General features: G+C 46.1%; 1 protein-coding gene across 1 annotated transcript in view; it reads right to left on the bottom strand.

Annotated features, from left to right (window-relative positions):
- Window positions 1–20,862, bottom strand: part of LOC149325097 (phospholipid-transporting ATPase ABCA3-like) — a 282,026-nt gene that overhangs the window by 58,706 nt on the left and 202,458 nt on the right. Inside the window, exons 17-18 of the mRNA XM_089564187.1 lie at window positions 14,296–14,583; window positions 4,162–4,359 (exon numbers count right to left, since the gene is read on the bottom strand). Of these exons, the coding sequence (XP_089420313.1) occupies window positions 4,162–4,359; window positions 14,296–14,583 (486 nt within the window). The remainder of the gene's footprint in view (window positions 1–4,161; window positions 4,360–14,295; window positions 14,584–20,862) is intronic.

The raw sequence follows: 20,862 nt of genomic DNA, 5'->3' as shown, positions 1-20,862 counted from the left end.
TTGTGTTGCTTCGTTATGACTACGTTTCTTCTGTTCATACCACTCTCTTCTGAAGCACCGCCTGACGCCTTGAAGGTATTATAATAAGCAAACATATAATAAACACAGCCCAATAATCGCTTCCACATACGATTAACGAGACACCTGGAATGAGGTTTAGGGGAGTGCAACACCAAATGCGGCTAGAGATCGCGCAGCCGAGAAACCTCAGAGAAACGGCATGCTGCTTTCTTTTCTTTCTTTCTTTATTTTCACATCAGATATACAAAACGTTTGCAAAAACTGCTGGGCCAATAGCCGAAGATAGTATAGGCCAATGTACACATTTGTTATTACAGCAACAGAAGATACGAACATGAAACTCGGTTATACATGATCAGTGAAAAAAGTAATAGCGAGCACAACAGCAGACATAAAAATATTAACAAACATAACCCCCAATCTTCGAAAAGTAGAAGCGCTTAACTGAAAACAGGAAATTGTTAGCCATTTTAATTTCAAGTGGTACTTCAAGTGGTACACTATTCCATACTTTCGCCCCACAATATTGAATTAGGCGCTGACCATAAGGCGTTTCGGTTACAGGGTAATTAAAATTAATATTGCTTGCATTTCTAGTGCTTCTATTAGGCAACACAAAAATATTAATTGAAAGCGGGTAATTATTTTGTATAATGTTATTCACTACCATCGCGATTCTCATTTCATATAACAAAGGAAACTGCAAAATCTGCAACCTATTGAACAAAGGAGCACTGGACTGATACCTGTTCGAGTATGTTATTATTCGAAGGGCTCTTTTCTGCAAAGAGATAACTTGATGAATGTAAGATCTGTATGTACCAGCCCATGACTCGCAGCAGTACGTCAAATGACAGTGAAAACGAGAAAAATAAATGATCTTCAGCACAGATATGTCCAGCAACCCCCTTGTTCTATAGAGAATGTAGGAAGCTGAAGCAAGCTTGGAGCACAGGGTATCAATATGTTTGTGCCAATTAAGGTTATCTAAGGTTACGCCGAGGTATTTAATGGTGTCAACTTGCTCAATTAAAACGTTATCCTGGCAAATATGCAATCGTGTATCTGTGATATGTTTGTGGTGACCTAAACAGGATGTACTTTGTTTTCACAACATTTAATGTCAATTTATTAGCCTTAAACCATGCAGATATGTTACTTAACTCGTGTGTCTTAGCCTCAATTTCAGTTAGAGTTTTGCCTGTAAAAACTATTGCAGTGTCATCAGAGTACATCACCGTTTTGGAATTCTGCAAACAAAGAGGAAAATCGTTAACATAAATAGAAAACAGCACAGGGCCTAGGACTGACCCCTGAGGCACTCCAGCACAGACATGTTGTCGAGATGATTTTAAGTGCTTTAGGTGGACAAATTGTTTTTTGTTAGTAAGGTAGCTTGTAAAGAAATCAAGAGTGGAATTCCTAAAACCATAGTGCTCTAGCTTCTGAATTAAAATGTTATGATTGACAGTGCCAAATGCTTTTTTTGAGTCTAGGAACAAGGCTTCGGATATTTCATTATTATGCAAAGGTGAACATAACTCTTGAGACAATGCCATTACTGCTGTAGATGTGGACCTGTTATTCCTGAAGCCATGCTGACAGTGAGATATGATTCCAGTTTTCTCCAAGTAGTCGTTTAGTTGCTTGGCGATAAATTTTTCGAACCCAGTGTTAATGATGCTCAAAACCGAGATTGGACGGTAACTGCCTGGATCATTACTATCCCCTCGTTTGTAAACTGGTATAACTCTAGCGATTTTCAAAATATACCTTCGTACCTTCGTAAATTGCGTGGTTCATTATTGTTGGCAGGAGTGGTGCAAGATGGTGAATGTTTTCTTTCAACGCTCTCACAGTAATCCCGTCATGTCCGGTTGCCTTGTTTGCGGCGAGAGTTTTCACGATTCCTGTGATTTCACAATCGGCAATGGCTTGCAGTAAGAAGGTGTCATGAACACCTTCTTAGGTACTTGAATGGTGCTCTAGGTACTTGAAAGTACCTAGAGCACCATTCCCTTTAAAATATGAGAGACAGTTTCAGGTAGTAATATAATGCGAAATGTTACATCTCACATCTTAAAAAATTATGTTTCAGACAGAGATGTTTTAAGGGCATTTGAAGCACAGTTCCACTTGTGGTTGGTTTGGTTTATGGGGCTTAACGTCCCAAAGCGACTAAGGCTATGAGAGACGCCGTTGTGGAGGGCTCCGGAAATTTGGACCACTTGGGGTTCTTTGACGTGCACTGACATTGCACAGCACACGGGCCTCTTGACTTTCTCCTCCAAAGAAATTCTAGCTGCCACGGCCGGGATCGAACCCGCGTCTTTTGGGTCAGCAGCCGAGCACCATAACCGCTGAGCCACCGCGGCGGCGTTCCATTTGTGTAGTTATAGCTTTTGTTCAAAGATGTTCCGTATACTAAGTTTATGCGTAGGTGGAACCAGACCAAGAGTGAACTTCACGCTGTTCAAGCCCCACCTGCCTTCCATGCAACGTCAACAGTCTTTAAGAAGGAAAAACTGCATATGTGCATATTCTTTGAAATGTAAGCATTATGCATTTTTAATTACACATTCAAGTTATCTTCGTTCTTTTCTATTACGTGATGCTCAGTACCATGCATGTCTTTCAATTTATTGGACGCATTAAAACTCCGTAGTCTAACCGCATTGTTATCTGGTTTAACCTAAGGTATTGACACGTATGGTGAAGGAAGTCGGGCGAGCAGGAATACAGCGAAAAAGCTTCGAACAAAACTGCTTATCGGACAGACCTGCGCCCACAAAGAACTGAATGACTTGGCGGTGGCGAAAGCAACAAGCGTGCTCGGCTGTCCAAGAACAGACTACCTGCAGTTCTTGGCCGCTCTGAATAGAAAGCTGACAAGAGACCTTCGAGATAAGGAACCAAAAGCCACTACATCATCATCATCATCAGCCTAATTACGCCCACTGCAGGGCAAAGGCCTCTCCCATGTCTCTCCAATTAACCCCGTCCTTGGCCAGTTGCGGCCACCGTATTCCCGCAACTTCTTTATCTCATCCGTCCACGTAACTTTCTGCCACTACAACAATCTGGAAAATGTGGAATCAGTTGGGCGTGGCCACGATCAATCGAGAGAACTCCGGTTGCACCTCGCGTCACAAACTGATAAAGCCGCTTGCCGGCGGCTGTGAACGTGAACGAACAAGCAGTACATAGGTGCGTGACAACATACTTTTCATTGCGTTTTTATGATTCGGAGTTCCATTTTCCATATTCTGCCTTTTCTGCAAAGCCAAGTGAGGGGTTTCTGAGGTCTCGTCAAGCTGCCTAGCGCAGGTTTTAGCCCTGAAAACCCTTCAGCCTGTTGTGGTAAGTAACAGAGGTTGATTGATATATTGGTTGGCTGTTACAAGGTCAGGGAACAAGGTTGTCTTCAAAGGACTATGAGGGGACCCCGCCGCGGTGTCTCAGTGGTTACGGTGCTCGGCTGCTGACCCGAAAGACGCGGGTTCGATCCCGGCCGCGGCGGCTGAATCTCGATGAAGGCGAAATTCCAGAGGCCCGTGTACTGTGCGATGTCAGTGCACGTTAAAGAACCCCAGGTGGTCGAAATTTCCGGAGCCCTTCACTACGGCGTCCCTCATAGCCCGAGTTGCTTTGGGACGTTAAACCCCAATAAACCAAACCAATAAACCAAACCAAAGGACTAGGAAGAGTTTGGTTAATGGTTTATGGGGGTTTAACGTCCCAAAGCGACTCGGGCTATTAGAGACGCCGTAGTGAAGGGATCCAGATGATTTAGACCACTTGAGGTTCTTTAACGTGCACTGACATCGCACAGTACACGGGCCTCTATAATTTCGCCACCACCGAAATTCGACCGCCACAGCCGGGATCTAATCCGCGTCTTTCGGGTCAGCAGTCGGGCGCCATAACCACTGCGCCACCGCGGCGGCTGGACCAGAAAGAGTGTTTTCTTACGTGAGCATGATATTTCCACAGCGCTAACTGCAATCGAAGCGTACCGAGTATTCTTCTTGGAAGTGACCGAGTTTCAACGGAACAGCTTAAGTACACCGCACAGCACGTGGATAAGAGCGCTCCAATAGGTCATTCCGGGCACACTGCACGCGCGGGTCTCCGCTCTACCTGGCTCTTGGTTGAAGAAGGACTCGAGGCTCTTGGGGTCGAAGCTGCCCTGCGTCCGCATGTCCCAGCCGATGACCACCACCAGGTACAGCAGGCCACTGAGGAAGAAGATGGCCAGGTCCCAGATGTGGGATTTGCTGCCCGGAGCGATGCCCCCGGACTCGCCATCGTATACGGGACAGATCCGATCGCACGCCACTGCAAATGCAAGCAGTGCCCCCAGAACTGAAGGAGTGTTTGTAGACAATTTTAGAATGGCGTATGCACGCTTACGTACGCTAAACGCCAGCGCTTTGCAGGGTGTTATGTTGTTTGTCACATTCGCACTTGTTGAGCGTACACTAACGGGAACGCAATGATAATTCCAGCCTTGAGGCGTCATCTGGTGTTCAGAGCGGTAACCATTTTTGTCAATAAACTGATCCCTGGAGAATCGTAAGTCGAAATAAAAAAAAAAGCTTATTTATCGCTCATGCGTGCTCTTATAAACGAGATGAGATTAAACGAAAGTCCGATTCCGCATTATTGCCCGTGACCATACTAACAAGCGCTATGTCAACGACGGGTTCAGTTCGCACGAAGGGGCCTTTCTTCGATGCCCACCGCTATGTTGGAAACGGTAATTCGGCGCACGCAGAGCCACGCGCGCTAAACTTGGGAAAATAACGTACCTAACGAGCGTACATTAAGGCTGGACTTCAAAGAGAGTTTCGCGCATGCGCACTGGGAATTACGCTATTATTTTCCGTATACGCTTTTCCTTTGCGTATGTCTGCGTACGCTATAGGGTGTATGCACTGAAACTCGGCCACCACGCGGAGCTGCTGTTCCTCGGTCATTTTGCTTGTTTCTTTGGGTGCCGCCATCATGAGATATGAGAGATTCCTGGCACTATCTTTCTTTTTTTATTTGTGATTTTTTATTTCTCTCACGTGTTTTTTATTTTTGTTTGTGTCAGCGGTGGCGACGGCTGCGGACACCTGCGCCGTGCGTGACGTCACTCGGTTTCGCGCATGCGCAGAAGTGGCTATCTGGGCTCCGCGGCTCACGCGAAACGCGGTGTTGACTAGCCTAGTGAAGCTTTTCGCTTCAGAATCACGAGCATGACTCTGGGAGGTCGTCCCAGAGAGCAACCTAGGAAGCAGGTGGGCCACCTGGGTCACGTGACCTTGCGGAGTCTTCAGAACCTGCCCACCGGATTGTGAGGAAACTGCCCGCAGTGGCAGGTGGCAGTTAAATGAATGGTTGGTCGCTCGGGGAGAGCAACCTTGGTCGCACAAATGGGAGCACTTGCCATCTCAGGGCAATGGCGCATCGCCTAACCGCGGCACCACTGCGCCAGGATCTGTGAATGTAGAGAATGACCTTCTGCATATATGGGAATTAACCAATTAAGCTACCCCGTCATACCCTTAAGGCAGGGCATAAGTGTCCCCTGCAATTTTTTCTTTTACCAGTGAGTATTTTCTGAGGATCGTACTTTCTATTTCAAGGTTGTCTTATTAACGGTTTTTTCCGTTGGATATTTTATTCATTAGCAAGCTATCTAGTTTTTCGCCTCCGTGTAGTATCGATACTGCACCGGTATAAGTACCTGACAGTTTCTTCCCACCCATCGCTCCCCATTCACATGCCTCAGCCGTTCTTCATGTTGTACACTACTTTTTGCTTCACGCGCTTCGAATGTGGACCACCCTTATCTCTTTGCCCGGCTTCATTAGCAGCGTTTCCATGTGAGCCCACGGCAAAGCTGTCGACTGCCCTCTGCTTTATTTTAAGCGCCAATTTTGTGGTAGATCCCCAAGCACACCACAGCGTTTGCAAACATCAAGCCTGTTAGCACTCTGTCTTTCCAGATTCCCCGAATAACTTAGTATTTGTTATATCCCCGGAGTGCTCGATTCTTTCTGCTTTTATTTATTTCTTTTATCTATTTATTTAGAATACTGTTAAGCCCTTGTGGGCTGCTGTAAAGAGGGAGAAAAAAACATTTCAAATACATTTGCACAAAAACGCATTTCTAGCCTCTGCTGAAACATTTCAGCTGAGTGGCGACCTGTGGCCTGTTCCAAACAATAGTTCGAATGAGACATGAAAGTTTGAAGGTATCAACCTTTGGTGTACAAGGCTGAACGACATGAGTATGATCTGTACGGGCGGGTACTCGGAGTGGACGTCGTAAATAAACATCTGGATCTAACTTTAAATTTGATTTTAAGCTCGTAAAAGAATTTCAGCCCCGCTATTTTCCTTCCTAGGAACAAGGGTGGTAGACCTGCGCTGTCAAGGAGTGCAGTCACCGACTGCTTTCTTCCGTAGCCCGAAAAAATGGACCGGGCTGCTAATCTCTGGAATCTTTCCAATTTGTTAATTTCGGTTTGACTGTGAGGGTCCCGAAGGATACCTGCATAATCCAGTGCAGGTCTTGCTACGATTTGATATGCCCCACGTTTTACGTTGGGAGTGGCATTCCGTAGTCTCCTTTTTAGGAAACCATGCTTGCATTGTGCGGATCCACAAATGTTCCCGATGTGTTTGTCCCAACAAAAATTATCGGTAATTGCGACACCGAGACATTTAAGATGCTTACAGCGCTTGATTTCTTTTCGTATAATGATATATGTATACTGTTAGTGGGGATTTATTAGTAACCATAACAGGTCGTTTAATCTTCATGTCCCATGTAGTACGCCTGTCATCGATAGCTCTTAAAGGCTCATTCACAACTCTTCAGCCACTGACACTTTCCACGGTACACAAAACAAAATAGAATCATGCGCAAACAATCTCACATATCTGCGCATTTAGCCTCTGCCCTCATTTATCCAGATATCAAGATACTTGTACGGACTCCCGATTTTTTTTGTGTAAAATCTTAGTACTAGACCCTCCGCAACTTTCTCACAAATGTCAGACAAGTATTGCATGCCTCTCGCGCCGTGTGCTAGGAGACCGATGGCATCGACATATATTAGTCTCGGTATGCGACTTGTCTCCAGTTGGTCCCTTTCGCCGGCAAGACTCAGTAGACCGCAACCTCTCATGCCGGTCTTCCGTTTAATCTCCCTGACATAGAGCATAAAAAGAAAGGCGATAAAGGACATCCTTGTCTAAGTCCTTTTAAGCTCGACTCTTTCTGCAGCTTCCATTTCCTCTCAGTTCGCAGCTACGTTGTTCTCTTTGTAAATTTCTTTATAAACATATTGTCTGACTGCTCGCACCAATTTTTTTCAGTATTTTTCATAACAGGGCATGGTGCAGATTGCCAAACCCCTTTGATGTCTAAGAACGTCACCTACAGTGGTCGTTCTTCGCTTGCAGCAATTTCGCCGCATTGTGTGACCGCGAACAGGTTGTCGTCTAATCTACGCCCTTGTCTGAATCTATTCTGCAATCGCCCCAAAACCTCTGCTTCTTCATTTCATCTTTGTAGTGGATCCTTGATGGCTAGCACTGCTATTCGGTACAATAGCGACGGCACCATTAGACGTCTATAAGACTTAATCTTATCTTTTACTTTTTCACCCTTGCCTTTAGGCTCATTCTACTCTCTCGCCAGCTTTCTTGGATTTCTTTAATTCTCAATACGTCACTTAAAGCACTATACACAGTATTTCTAGTTTCTGTAGCAAGGAATAGAATTAGTCTCATTGGTATTGTGTCCAAATCTGTTGCTGCATGCAAAGGAACCCTCTTCTCCGTTTTTTTCTAATCTAACTAGTCTATGTCTATGTAAAAAAAAAAACTCAGCTTGGTAGCAGCTAGAATCAAGCTGCGAACCACTAGCGCCGTCTCACGCTTTAAAAACCTCTTCTAACTTTTAGCAAACAAATTGCATGGCCGCTTCATTTTCCAATAAGTTACCGTCGTCATCCTTCTTGTACAGCCGGCCAAATCTTAAGCTGGCGTGCGCGACGGCCGCTTTTTCTGTGCTCCTGCGCTTTGGGATGAAGCAAAGTTGCGGAAAGCTCAATATTAAGCACGGGCTTAGTGAGCGTGTGCTTGAATTTGATATTTTCGCAAGTTTGCTCCGTCATAAGCTGCAGGAGCCCGGTAAACGCGGCCGTCACGCACGCCAGCTAAATATATGCCCGGCTGTACATGGCGCCGCGTTTCCTTCGAATTGATACCAAGTGCCTTCAGGTGGTTTCAGAACTTCCTAGGTGTCTGCGTATCTCTTCTTCAAATATCTGCCATCTGCTTATCGACTGTATCCTCATCCTTTTCCTGAATCATATTCCCGGCATGGTTCTTTTCTTTTCTGTACTCGCCCCCATTTCTCTTGAATTTCGGGCGAGGGCCTATTTTCGTGTTTTGCTTTACGTTGTGTCCTGGAAGCGATTTGGCGGCTTGATATCCACGTTTGGGCCTCCTTTTTCCCCTCCAACGGTTTTTACGTGTATGCGAATGACGGTCATTCACGTACCGAATTCCTAGCTGCATGCTGTTTTCTTAGGCCAGCTTCCTCTATAAGCAGCCATTACGAGTAACTACTTATGGTCGCTCCCAATACTACTAGTGCGTAAGCACTAATCTGATCGGCACCAGCCTCGAGCAAAATCGTCCGTTGTCTGTTCGCCCGTTGGGCGGCACTGCCCGCTCATTATTGTCTGCTACGTGGTAAAAAACCGTGCTTTCGCACTGATTCGGATGTGGTAAACATTGGCTGTACTTTTTTACTCCTTCCTCGTCTATTCATTACATTCAGCCTTTCACATAAATATCCCGTCATTGTGTAGTAGCCAGTACTCGAGCTGGAGGTGCCCGATTCTCAAGATTTTACGCTGTCACATTTCACTTCCCTATTCACTATAAGGTCAGTCTGCTCACACATGGTCAACACCATTTTTCCGTAGCTGTCTAAGTATCCACTGTTATTCCCAAGCGCGTTCTCCGCTGGCATCCGTGGAAAACACCACCGCGCTCCAGGAATCGCGCTAAGCAAGCCGGGACTCTCGGACATGTCGCGGCTTGCAGCATGGCTTTTTCCAGGCTCGCCCAGCGGAGCAACCCCCACGCTAGGTCCGGCTCGAAACTAGCAGACGCTTCGCCTGCAGCCCTTTCCCAGCAGCAAACTTGGAACGGCTGAGCTCCCTCGTCCATCATCATCATCAGCCTGACTACACCCACTGCAGGGCAAAGGCCTCTCCCATACCTCTCCAATTAACCCTGTCCTTAGCCAGTTGCGGCCACCGTATACCCGCAAATTTCTTAATCTCATCCGCCCACCTAACTTTCTGCTGCCCCCTGCTATGCTTGCCTTCTCTTGGAATCATCTCCGTTACCCTTAAGGACGAGCGGTTATCTCGCCTTCACATCACATGCCCTGCCCAAGCCCACTTCTTCCTATTGATTTCAACTAGGATATCATTAACGCGCGTTTGTTCTCTCACCCATTCCGCCCGCTTCCGATCTCTTAACGTTACACCTGCCATTTTCCTTTCCATAGCTCGCTGCGTTGTTCTTAAGTTAAGCTGAACCCTCTTTGTTAGCCTCGACGTTTCTGCCCCATAGGTGAGTACCGGTAAGATACAGCTGTTGTATATTTTTCTCTTCAGAGATATTGGTAAACTGCCATTCATGATCTGAGAGAACCTGCCGTATGCGCTCCACCCCATTCTTATTCTTCTAGTTACTTCCCTTTCATGATCCGGATGTGCGGTCACTACCTGCCCTAAGTAGACATATTCTCTTACTACTTCCAGCACCTCGCTACCAATTGCGAACTGCTGTTTCCTTGCTAGGCTGTTGAACATTACTTTGGTTTTCTGCATGTTAATTTTTAGCCCCACCGTTCTGCTCTGTTCGTCCATGTACATTTCAAAGGGCGACCAGCGCCGTGTCTAGATTGGAGGGTTCGAACTGATGGCGGCTGCAACGTTTCTCGAGGCTATAAAAACCGAGCCGCGCTGAGAGGGAGAGCAGGAGACGGAGGTAGGCAGACGACCTCCTGGGTAATCATTGCGCTCCTTTGTGCGCGCCCGTAATGCTCTCGGCATCCCTGACGACCATGTAAAGCCTTTGTTTATACTGTGTATAAATGTTTCGTTAGCTCACTGCCGCCTCGACCGCTTCCTCGCTCTCAGCTCTGCGCCGCAATAACGGCTGGCTGAGATGCCCCAGACCCAACAGGGGTGACAGGGTGGGATGCCCTCTCCCAACACCATCACTGTAGTTCTTCTATGCGACCGTTCCTATTCCCCAGTATAAGAACCTCTCTTCTGCCTGACATTAGATTAATATCTTTCGATAGAAATTTATCAAAAACGTCGTTCCTGGCCTTGCTGTTTTTTCTCGTACACAAATGTAATACTCCTAATAGTACTTCTTCACCTGCAATATTAAATTTAACCCATGCATGCTCCTCACACTGTTTATTTACTCTTTACCAAGTGAGCCCATGCATAAGCATCATTTCTATTCCTCTGCCTTTTCGTTCTTCAGCCTATGGAGCCTTTTACCGCGAGTGCCTGGCCGTCGCCATTTGTTGAATGCTACCGCCACCTATAGCCAAGAACCGCAAGCTTGAAGTCGGCGCAGCCTGGGCTGGTAGCTGCGGCGGTTCCGCAACGTCCACTGCAGTGCAGCTCGTGTTAGAACTGCGAATCTCTTCGCTCACTCAGAACGCATGTGTAAAGCTGCGTCAGCTGTTGGAATTGCGGGTGCTGCAGCATCGAACCGCGATACGCATGCTAGTTCTAGCGGGAGCCTTATAACATCGGCTGACGATACCATCGATGCCGGTGTGTGTCAGCGTTCAAGATGCTTTCTCTACAATTGTGCCGAAAGGCATGCGTATTATTATTCTTCATGGTAACTGCTGGTTTTAGAACCGATCTGACGGTGGCAGGCTGTGCAACAAAGCGGCATTTTGACGAGCCACGCTGACTGCTTCGCAGATGCCGCGTTCGCGGCGCAGCTCGCTCGCACGCGCTTCTGCACGCCACAAACGCAGCCGTATTTTCACGGATGATTGTGTGAGAGCAGCGTACCAGTCGGCTTTTCGCTTTGGGAATTTTTCTGCTAGTCGGCGCTTCCTCAAGAGACTTTTGTAGCGCAAGCTACACTACGCGGCTCGAAAGGAGCTTCACGTGCCCTCTGCGGCGACCATACTGCGCATGCGCGGCAGCCGCGTGATGTCACGAGAGGCGCATCTGCGTCGCCCTCGCCGCCGCCGCCGCTGGCACGTGCACTCCTCTCCGACGCTCCGCCGGGCGGCGCATTCCAGAGGCGTGACGTCACAGTCTCGCCTACCGCTGTGTTTACGACTGCCGTGCGCTACTGTGCATGCATGAGGAGGGCGCACCGTGCGTATATAATGCGCGGGTCTTGAGGTTGGTGTAGTGCGCTCTACATGGAGGTTAAAGAGAGTCGAGCCGCTGCCAGTCGGTGGAGAAGACTGGAAAACGTCAATTCCTCAGACCTCCGGGTTGTCGCTTGGCAGTTAGCCGCTTACGCTAAGTATACTCTGGCATAGCAGAGCGAAGCCACTGCCATTTTTTTTTCGGGCTCGTTTTTTACGGGGACGTATCTTCCGGGGACATTTTGTAGGACTGTCCAATAAGACCGTCACTTTCTCTGGCTGTGAGGATGACGTATGGTGTATAGTAGATGAGTCTTCTAAGAGTGAAGGCCTGTATTGGTTTTCAGGTTCGGCTTCCTTAACTCCTCCTCGCCTGTTCGTGATGCGTCTGATTAGGAGCGAGATTTGGTTGACGGTGTCCCTCAGTGCCTTAATTCTTTTTTTATTGACTGTATCAACATTCCCAGGGTTGTTAGTGTTTCTACTTCTTAGATGGCTGCCCCTTCCGCGTAGATTTTGATTTCAGACGCTTTATTCCGTCTTTGACGCTTTGCGGTGTAGGATGAGGACTGCGGATTTTTTGGGGGAACGCGCGAGTCCCGCGGCTTGTGCCTCCTCTACTACTACATCTGCCGCTTGGTGCAGCGTATCTTGTATCGTGCGGATACTCCCCTTGGTGGTCCAAAGGGTGATATCGTCCGCGTACAAGGAGTGTTTAGGTCTGGGATTTTTGCGAGTTCGTGAGCCATTTTGATGAGGGCTATAATGAATAAGAAGGGAGCCAGTTATGTGCCTTTCCTGTTTCGAAATTCCCGCTCTTCATCGCTTTTGTTTGCCCCTTTAACGCGTTTACGCTCCCTCTGGATTGCTAAATGCCTCGCACAGTTGGCAATGTCGACTAGATGATCAGACCCGGCCCGACGTCTCCGAGTACCCACGATAGAGGACGTGGGCTTCCGCTGACTTGCTTCGTCCATAGCGAGACACTGGATAGGCAGCACGCAGCGGTCCGCGAGGCGGCCGCGGCTGCTGCGAGTCACGTGGTGCGTCACGTGGTTACTTACGCAGCTCCCCTTCTCCTGTTGAAGGTCATTCGTGTAGACAGCGAAATCGACTCGGCTAGGCTAAAATTCGCGGGGCACTTTGGGTCTCTAAAGTGCTGCAAGGCGAAAGCGTTTCCTGCTTCACTGTTTTCTTTTTCGTTTACATATTTTATTTTCTATGTTTGTTTATTCACTTATTTTTTATTTTTATTTTCTTTTTATTTTTGTTCTGTTCTTATTTTAATTTTTTAATTTTATTTTCATTTTTGTTTCTTGTCTTATTTTTATTCTTTTATTTCCTTCATTTTATTTATCAAAACACATGCATTCACTAGACGCGCCTTTATTCATCCTCAAATCCCGGGCCTTCGTGGTGGAGTGGTGGCGTCTCCACCTCAAAGGCGGTTCGATTCCCAGCCTCGACACAGTTTCTTAGTGACGCCGAAACGCGGACACACTTGCTAACATTCCTTGGTCACGACAGTATGAGGCATTAAAGGCTTTCGGCTTAATAAAGCGCTCGCTTTAAAAAAACAAAAGTGTCCATTAAGGGGTTAAGCAGTGACGTGCTCGCAAACTGCATATTGCTTTGAAGGAGAGTTTCAAATTGGGCTAGTTGGTGGTTGTTATTCTCGTGCATTGTTGCGCTTACGAAGGAACTGGGACACAAACAGGGACGACACAGAACAGATGTGCGCAAACTATCAACTGCAAGTTTATTTCTGAGTGCATGTATATATAGGCATTGTCAAGACAAAAACAAAAACAAAAACAAATCCGTGATCACATCGTCATGGCAAGATATCTTTTAACGTCCTGTCCAGCAGTAAAAAACATGCATTATCTTTCTGACTTAGCTGTTTGTTTTTATTTTTCCAAAAATTCTTTTTCCTGATTTGAGAGCTCGATAGAAGGCACGCTTACACATGGCCCTTCTTTTCCTGATTGTATGCAGTATGCTTCCCAAAGTTCCCTGATTAGCTTCTCTCTTGAACCGATGACGATGTGCCATGACGATGTGATCACGGATTTGTTTTTGTTTTTGTTTTTGTCTTGACAATGCCTATATATACATGCACTCAGAAATAAACTTGCAGTTGATAGTTTGCGCACATCTGTTCTGTGTCGTCCCTGTTTGTGTCCCAGTTCCTTCGTAAGCGCAACAATGCACGAGAATTGCTTTGAAGTTTGCAGAGAATGTGCCTAAAGTAATCCAGGGTGCCTCACTCTGACTGAATTAGGCTTGCCTTCTCGATTTCCTCCTTTTCGGCTCAAGCACGAGTAGGTGTGCGTGAAAAAATTGGCTGTGGCTTAGCTTAGGTTAAGCCTGGATATCTCGAAGCGAAAAGCTCTCGCTGCTTTTCAGCCAACTCACAAGCTACCGCTTTTGGATCGGTGTTTCTGCGCCGTCGTCCGACTGTTGCTTCTTCTTCTCCTTCCATGGCGATTGTCTGCGCCTGTTCTATGGGCAAGCGCGCCTTATCCACCCCTCCTTTCAAATGCGCACTGCGCACGGCTGTGGCGCAAGGTCAAATGGTGGCGAGGAGGAGAAGCGGCGGCGCACATGCGCAGCAGCGCGCGGCGGCGACGACGGCTGCGGCAGCAGCGGCCACCTGCGCTCCGCATGACGTCACTCTGTTTCGCGCATGCGCAGGTGTGGCAAATCGGTAGTGTGGCTCCCGCGAAGCGCGGTGTTGACGAACCTAGTGAAGCTTTTCGCTTCAAAAGAGCACCCCTCGGGCGTAGGTCTAGGCAGCCAGACGGTGCGGCTTGGATGAATGCGTATACCTGTGCAGCACTTGAGCAACCTGGTGACCAAGTAGGCTTCCTCCCGCGTGTCCGGCCTGAAGGCGAACGTGCAGGCGAACTGCAGGAACTCCTGGCCCAGGTGACAGCACGAGGCGCGCTCCAGGTAGGCGCTCCGCAGCTGTCCCGTGCCCCGGGCCAACGTGAACTGAGGCATGACGCGCAGGGGCAGCGAGGCGACCTCCACGTAGCTGTCCAGGTCCCGCTTGGCCCGGAACGTGGACACCGTGCGCGGGGCGAATACGCTCAGGCACACGTTCAGCACCGTGCCTGCGTAGTCCAGCACGTCCCCGCTCTTTATTTGTAGCATTTGGGCTCAGTGGCGCCGCGGTAACGGAGGCCGCAATGGGGTGAACGCTTGGCAACAGCGGCTACTCTAGAAGGACGGCAGATTGGGCGAGGTGGTGTTGTGGCAACCACTGTGTTTCGAGTCGAGGAGGTGTCTAAAGCTTAGCATTTGCCTAGCCCGGATGATCAAAAGTCCTCGCGTGTGCAGCCACGTACGTTGCTTGATTTTTTTATTGTTTACATTTTTGCTCTAACGGAAGCACAGTATTGTTTTTTTTTCCTTCATACTGTGTGAATTGGCTGGCTGGTAGTCACTTGGTCTAGTATTAGTGTTGCGTTTTGCCTTTTTTGACACTGCTTTTGCTACGATGATTACTTTTTACGCTTTGACATGCCTTTGGTTGTTGGTTTTGGGTTTGACACTGCTTTGCTACGATTTCGTTTACTGTCACCTTTCCTCATTTTTCACCTCATGATTCTTCTTTCCTTCTTGATAGCAGTGCTGGGGGTTGTTGGGACTTTTGATGTAATCACGCTGCACCTGTAGTGGCGGTATGCTGACGTGAAATGCGCATGCGACGCTTTTTATCGCTGTGTTTGACCTCTAGGGTATAAATGTGTAGCTCTCAGTGAAATAAACCAGTTGGGAGTCGCGCATTGTGCATGTCGTTTATGTTTCCTCGTTTTCGTCCCGTCTTTTGCGCAAGTACGTACCCCTTTCAAGGTCTAGTATTGCTGGTATAAATTGCGCTGTTTGTGTAAAACAGGAAAGAGGTGGTAGCCAGCACTTCTCTTGTCTTCTGCGGGTCTTTAATGTCCTTGCTTAGCGGCGCTGTGGTTGTCTGTTTGACTTGCGCAATGAAGCAATTAGCGGAAACAAAATTTTTATTAAGGCTTGTTGGCGCATGGCTCGGCAGTTAGGAGAAAAAAACGTCGGCAACATATCGAAGCTGGAACCAAACTGCCGTGCCGTATAGTTTTGGCTTCTTCGTTCAACCACGCTTCGAGGCGCAGTGCAAGGAGGGTGCTACAGGGCACTCGCATAGGCTGGATGTCGAAACCCATGAAGGAAGGAAAGCTTAGGAGAGGCCCCCGCTATTCGAGCTGCACCACAAAAAGTGTGCCCCTTACAAAAATGACTTTTGAGCTTCAGATGACGCATTGTTGAGGTCTTGTTTAATCAACTGGAAACCAGCATGAACCCAATGTATGTGTAGGCTACTCAACATCTGCTAAACAAAATTTTTGCTGAGCATAGTCAACAAATTAATTGTTGAGTAATTTCAATTGAATTAACGTTGAATCGAGTCTCATGGCAGCTGTTTCTAAGCCTAACTAAATGAAATCAGTTCGACGAGCGTCGTGTAAACAGAACCTTACCGTGCACATTATAGATATTAAGAACGCATGCAGCACCTGTAAGACTTTTGTAAACCGCTAAAAGCCATTTCCTTCCACAGAAGAAAGCGCTTGTGGTGCAATATGCTCTTTCAGGCATGCCTACTTTGGAGGATTCGTATGTGCGCTGGTAAAAAAAATGGCGCTTAATTAGTGCTTTATTTATGTTGTTTACGAATGAATCAAGGTTTTCGCCTAACAGAACGTTGCATGTGAACTTGGTTACTTCTATTACACATAAAATAAATAAATAGTAACAGTTATAATTGACATAACTTTGCTGATCGGCGGGCCACTACCTGCGTAGATCCGGACACCCATGTGTAGTAGTATATAAGGGTGAAGTTGAGATGGCGCTTAAGATGGAAAAGTTATAAACTCTTAGGTCATGTTGTAGCCTTATGTGCAATAATGTTACATGTTATCTGACGGTTATATTGTCGAGAGTGTATGTATTCATGTAATTATGTTAACACATGTGTGTTTGTGCGTATGTGTGGAACATACACGGCTGGATGTCAGCATCAGGTTGACGAGAAATTGTAGCAAGAAATGTGAATCTACCGACGAAAATCGCATCGGTAGGCCCATATGGTGCAACACTAATGTATCCCTAGGAATTTTTTTTACCACCAAGATTGTATTCAGTCTATAATCAACAGAAAATCACCACAAAAATCCACAACGGAATTTCAACTTCAACACATAGGCCAATTTTCAACATATGCTCAATGTTCAACAAAAATGCCACAGAATTTCCACAGCTTAAAAACAGCGCTTATTGAGGCAACTTCACAAAAATTCCCCAGAATTTCAACAGCAGTTTTTGCAAGGGTCAGGTGTTCTTACAGACTGTTGGCACTATTTGGTCGATGGTGCAGCTAATAGTAACGTTGGGTAAAGCGGCGTCGTCTGCTGCACTGTCTGCTGAACATGCGCTAGCGTGCTGAGATGGCAGCCAACTCAACGCTCTTAGACAAGGTCAGTTTCGAAGCTCGGCCGCTCCTCCTCGCCAGTTGTGGCATGTGATGTGTCACGTGACTCGCTCTTGCTCTTCGCAGTCACGTCCGACGCTGCGCCGACCGCCGCTCTGGACGGTCGCTATTTCTTAGACATGACTGCAGCGCGAAGAAAAGAACTACATGGAGAAAAACACACTCAAGACACAGACAAACGCTGAGTGTGTTCTTCCCTACGTGGTTGTATTTTTCGCGCAGCAGCTATGTCTAAGCTAGGCAATCAACTTGCCCGGCGTTTGATGTGCATTGCATATGAATGCTTAATTGTGTGCAAACTGCTTTGATGCGGTGATGTAGAAAGCAACCCTGGCCCCCCTGTTCAGGAAATGTTCGATAAAATCATGAAATCCCAAACCACCATATAGCAGGAAATGTCGGAACTGAAAAATTTCCAAAGTAAGCTAGATATATCTCTCAGCTCCTTAGCAACTAGAATAGATCGCATAGAACATCTGTTTGAAGACTTCAAGGCCGGCATTCAACCACTTGCTCCAATCGAACAGCATATGAATTCGATAGAGCAGTCATTTTCCAAGCAACATCAAAAGCTCACTGACCTGGAGGATCGCAGTCGTCGCTCGAATTTGATTATACATGGCGTAATGGAAGATACCTCTGAAACTGAAGAGGAACTCAAAAATAAGGTGATTTCTGAGGTCTTTGAAAAACACCTTGGTGTCTCAACGTCTTCCATTGCCCGTATACATAGAATAGGAAAAGCAAACAACTCAAACCGTCCTGTAATCGCATTCTTTCAAGATTTTAATGAAAAAAAGGCCCTGTATGCAAATGTTAGTAAACTTAAAGGTTCGGCTTTTTCCATACAAAATGATTATTCTAAGGAGACACTAAGAAAACGAAAATTGCTCTGGGAATCTTGCAAAGCCGAAAGGAAGGATGGAAAGAAGGCTTATCTCGTTCATGACAAGCTCAAAATCGGCAACAGCACGTACGCTTGGAACTATTCAACTGAACAACGGATTAGCCTTTCTCCTCTCCCTTCTAGTAAGTCTGATTGACAGACCACCTTAGATAACCCAGCTCTTTGTGACCTTGTTATCTTAAACATAAATGCCCAAAGCATAGTGAACAAGGCAAGTTCCCTTGAGATCGCTGTGTTTACTCATAACCGTGATATAGCTGTTATTACCGAGACTTGGCTTCACTGTGATATCACTAATGATTGCATCTTTCCTCCACCATACACTGTATTTAGGCGTGATAGGGCGTCACGAGGAAGTGGCGTAGCCATTTTACTAAAACCGAATGTTTCCGCTATAGTTCTAAATTCACCAGAAAACCATGAAAGCCTTGCTCTGAAAATCACGTATCGTGGCTACACTTTCATCTTATGTGCACTGTATAGGCCCCCTAATTCAGACCTGCACTATATGCATAAGCTGCAGGATTTTTTGTTCAAATACAGGAATAAAAATTTGATTCTTGCAGGGGATTTCAATCTGCCATTCATAAACTGGTCTAACGAAAACCTTGGGTGCTCTGAAAATGCTGACGCTATCTATGATATAATGTTGTCCCACGACCTTCAGCAAATAGTCACCGAACCAACTAGAATACATGGTTCTACTGAGTCAATCTTAGATTTAGTATTCATAAACCGCTCTTTTTGTGATTACACAGTATCTGTGCATGACGGGATATCTGATCACAAGTTAGTAGTCGCATCTTTACCTGTAGTCCATGGACGTATAGAAAAAGCAAAGCATAAGAACGTAAAAGATTATTCAAAAGCAATAGATGAATCCACCCTTGGTTACTTAGAATTGGCTTATGAAAGCTTTGAGGGAACCAGTGTCACACAGTTATGGAACACGTTCAAGGAACACTGTAAATATTGTATCAATAACTTCATACCCGATAAGAAGAAGCGCTTAAAGAAAGCAAATCCCTGGATAAATCGGCACATCATTCACCTAAAACGAAGGCTTAAACGGCTGAAAAAAGCTAAGAACGCCAGTTCTAGTCAGTCAGCTATTTTAGCAGAAGAGCTTTCTTCTAGCATTAAATCAGCAAAAAAACATTATTTTACAGAAAGTAATCCACAATTTATACGAAATGATCCCCATAAATTTTGGGATCACCTTCGAACTTCCCACAAGCAAATAAACCAAATCACTGTGCATAACAACGTGATTACGTGTCCTCAATCGATTGCGACGCATTTCAATGCTTACTGTCATTCTGTGTTTTCTAAAGAAAGTGTATTTGACCTTCCGCCTGAAGAATCAATCACTGTATCCTACGAAGGCGTTGTTGAATCCCTACTCCGGTTAGATACTAAAAGTTCACATGGTCCAGACGACATACCAAACGCCTTCTTACGCCGTTATGCTGAATCATTAGCTCATTTCTTAACAAAAATCTTCTGTTTATCCTTATCGTCTTTTTCATTGCCCCCCGACTGGCTAACAGCCAGAGTTGTGCCTGTGCATACAAAGGGGGACCGCGCGTGTTTAGGCAATTACCGTCCGATTTCTTTGACGAGTACCTGTTGCAAACTAATCGAACACATTATCGCTAACCACATACTTGAAATATTAAACTCTAAAGGATGCTTGTCTCCATTTTAACACGGCTTCAGGAAAGGTTTTTCAACTGTCACGCAGTTGGTTACTGCTATCCATAACTTTAATTCCGTATTAGATAAATCTGGACAACTGGACATAATTTTTTTAGACTTCAGCAAAGCGTTTGATAAAGTTCCCCATAATAAACTTCCTGAAAAATTGAAATTAATAGGCGTGCCCTTGACCTTAGTAAACTGGACTGCTTCCTACCTACAAAATCGAACACAGTTTGTGGATATTGGTGGCATCTCTTCCGCGTTACTTCCAGTGACATCTGGCGTGCCCCAAGGAAGTGTACTAGGTCCACTGTTATTTTTAGTCTATGTAAACGACATTGTGTGTTCCGTTGATAGAAATGTTAAAATTGGTTTATTTGCCGATGACTGCATGCTGTACACCCCAATAAGTTCTGTGGCTGACCAGATATTATTGAAGGATGCTTTCCGCGAAATTGTGGCCTGGTGTGACGGATCAGGAATGGTCCAATTCTGATAAGACTGTGGTTTTGCGCATGACAAGAAAGAAACAACCTATCCACTTTAGTTACTCTGCTTGCGGCACTACTATCTGGGAAGTAGAAAAATGCAAATATTTAGGCGTTTTAATAAATTCACAGCTTAACTGGAGCGACCATATTGATTACATCTGTTCATCTGCGTTAAAAAAACTTGGATTTTTGAAACACAAGCCCAAAGGAGCACCCAGTCACGTTAAGCTATTAGCATATAACTCTCTTATTCGGCCCAAACTTGAGTATGCGGCTATAGTATGGGATCCGTACACCAAAAAAGATATAGCAAAAATAGAAAACGTACAAAGGAGGGCTGTGAGCTTCATTTACAATAAATTCAATTTCGTTGGAGGCCATTAAAGCAGATGGGGCAGCAGAAGAGAACTGATTCCCCATCTGCTTTAATGGCCTCCAACGAAATTAAACCTCTTCATATCAGACGGAAAATTGCTCGATTAATGTTTCTTCATTCACTCATCCAGGGAAAGTTTGGAATTTCTTCTTCACCTTATGTTACACCTTCGACTAAGCCGCCGCGGTGGCTCAGCGGCTATGGTGCTCGGCTGCTGACCCAAAAGACGCGGGTTCGATCCCGGCCGCGGCGGCTAGAATTTCTGTGGAGGAGAAATTCTAGAGGCCCGTGTACTGTGCGATGTCAGTGCACGCTAAAGAACCCCAGGTGGTCGAAATTTCCGGAGCCCTCCACTACGGCGTCTCTCATAGCCTTAGTCGCTTTGGGACGTTA

This window comes from Amblyomma mixtum, chromosome 10, assembly GCF_055824585.1.
Source record: "Amblyomma mixtum isolate Tamu chromosome 10, ASM5582458v1, whole genome shotgun sequence".
In the NCBI taxonomy this organism is placed as follows: domain Eukaryota; kingdom Metazoa; phylum Arthropoda; class Arachnida; order Ixodida; family Ixodidae; genus Amblyomma; species Amblyomma mixtum.
The sequence above is the reverse complement of the archived record's forward strand: the minus strand, read 5'-3'. Positions and strand labels throughout refer to the sequence as shown.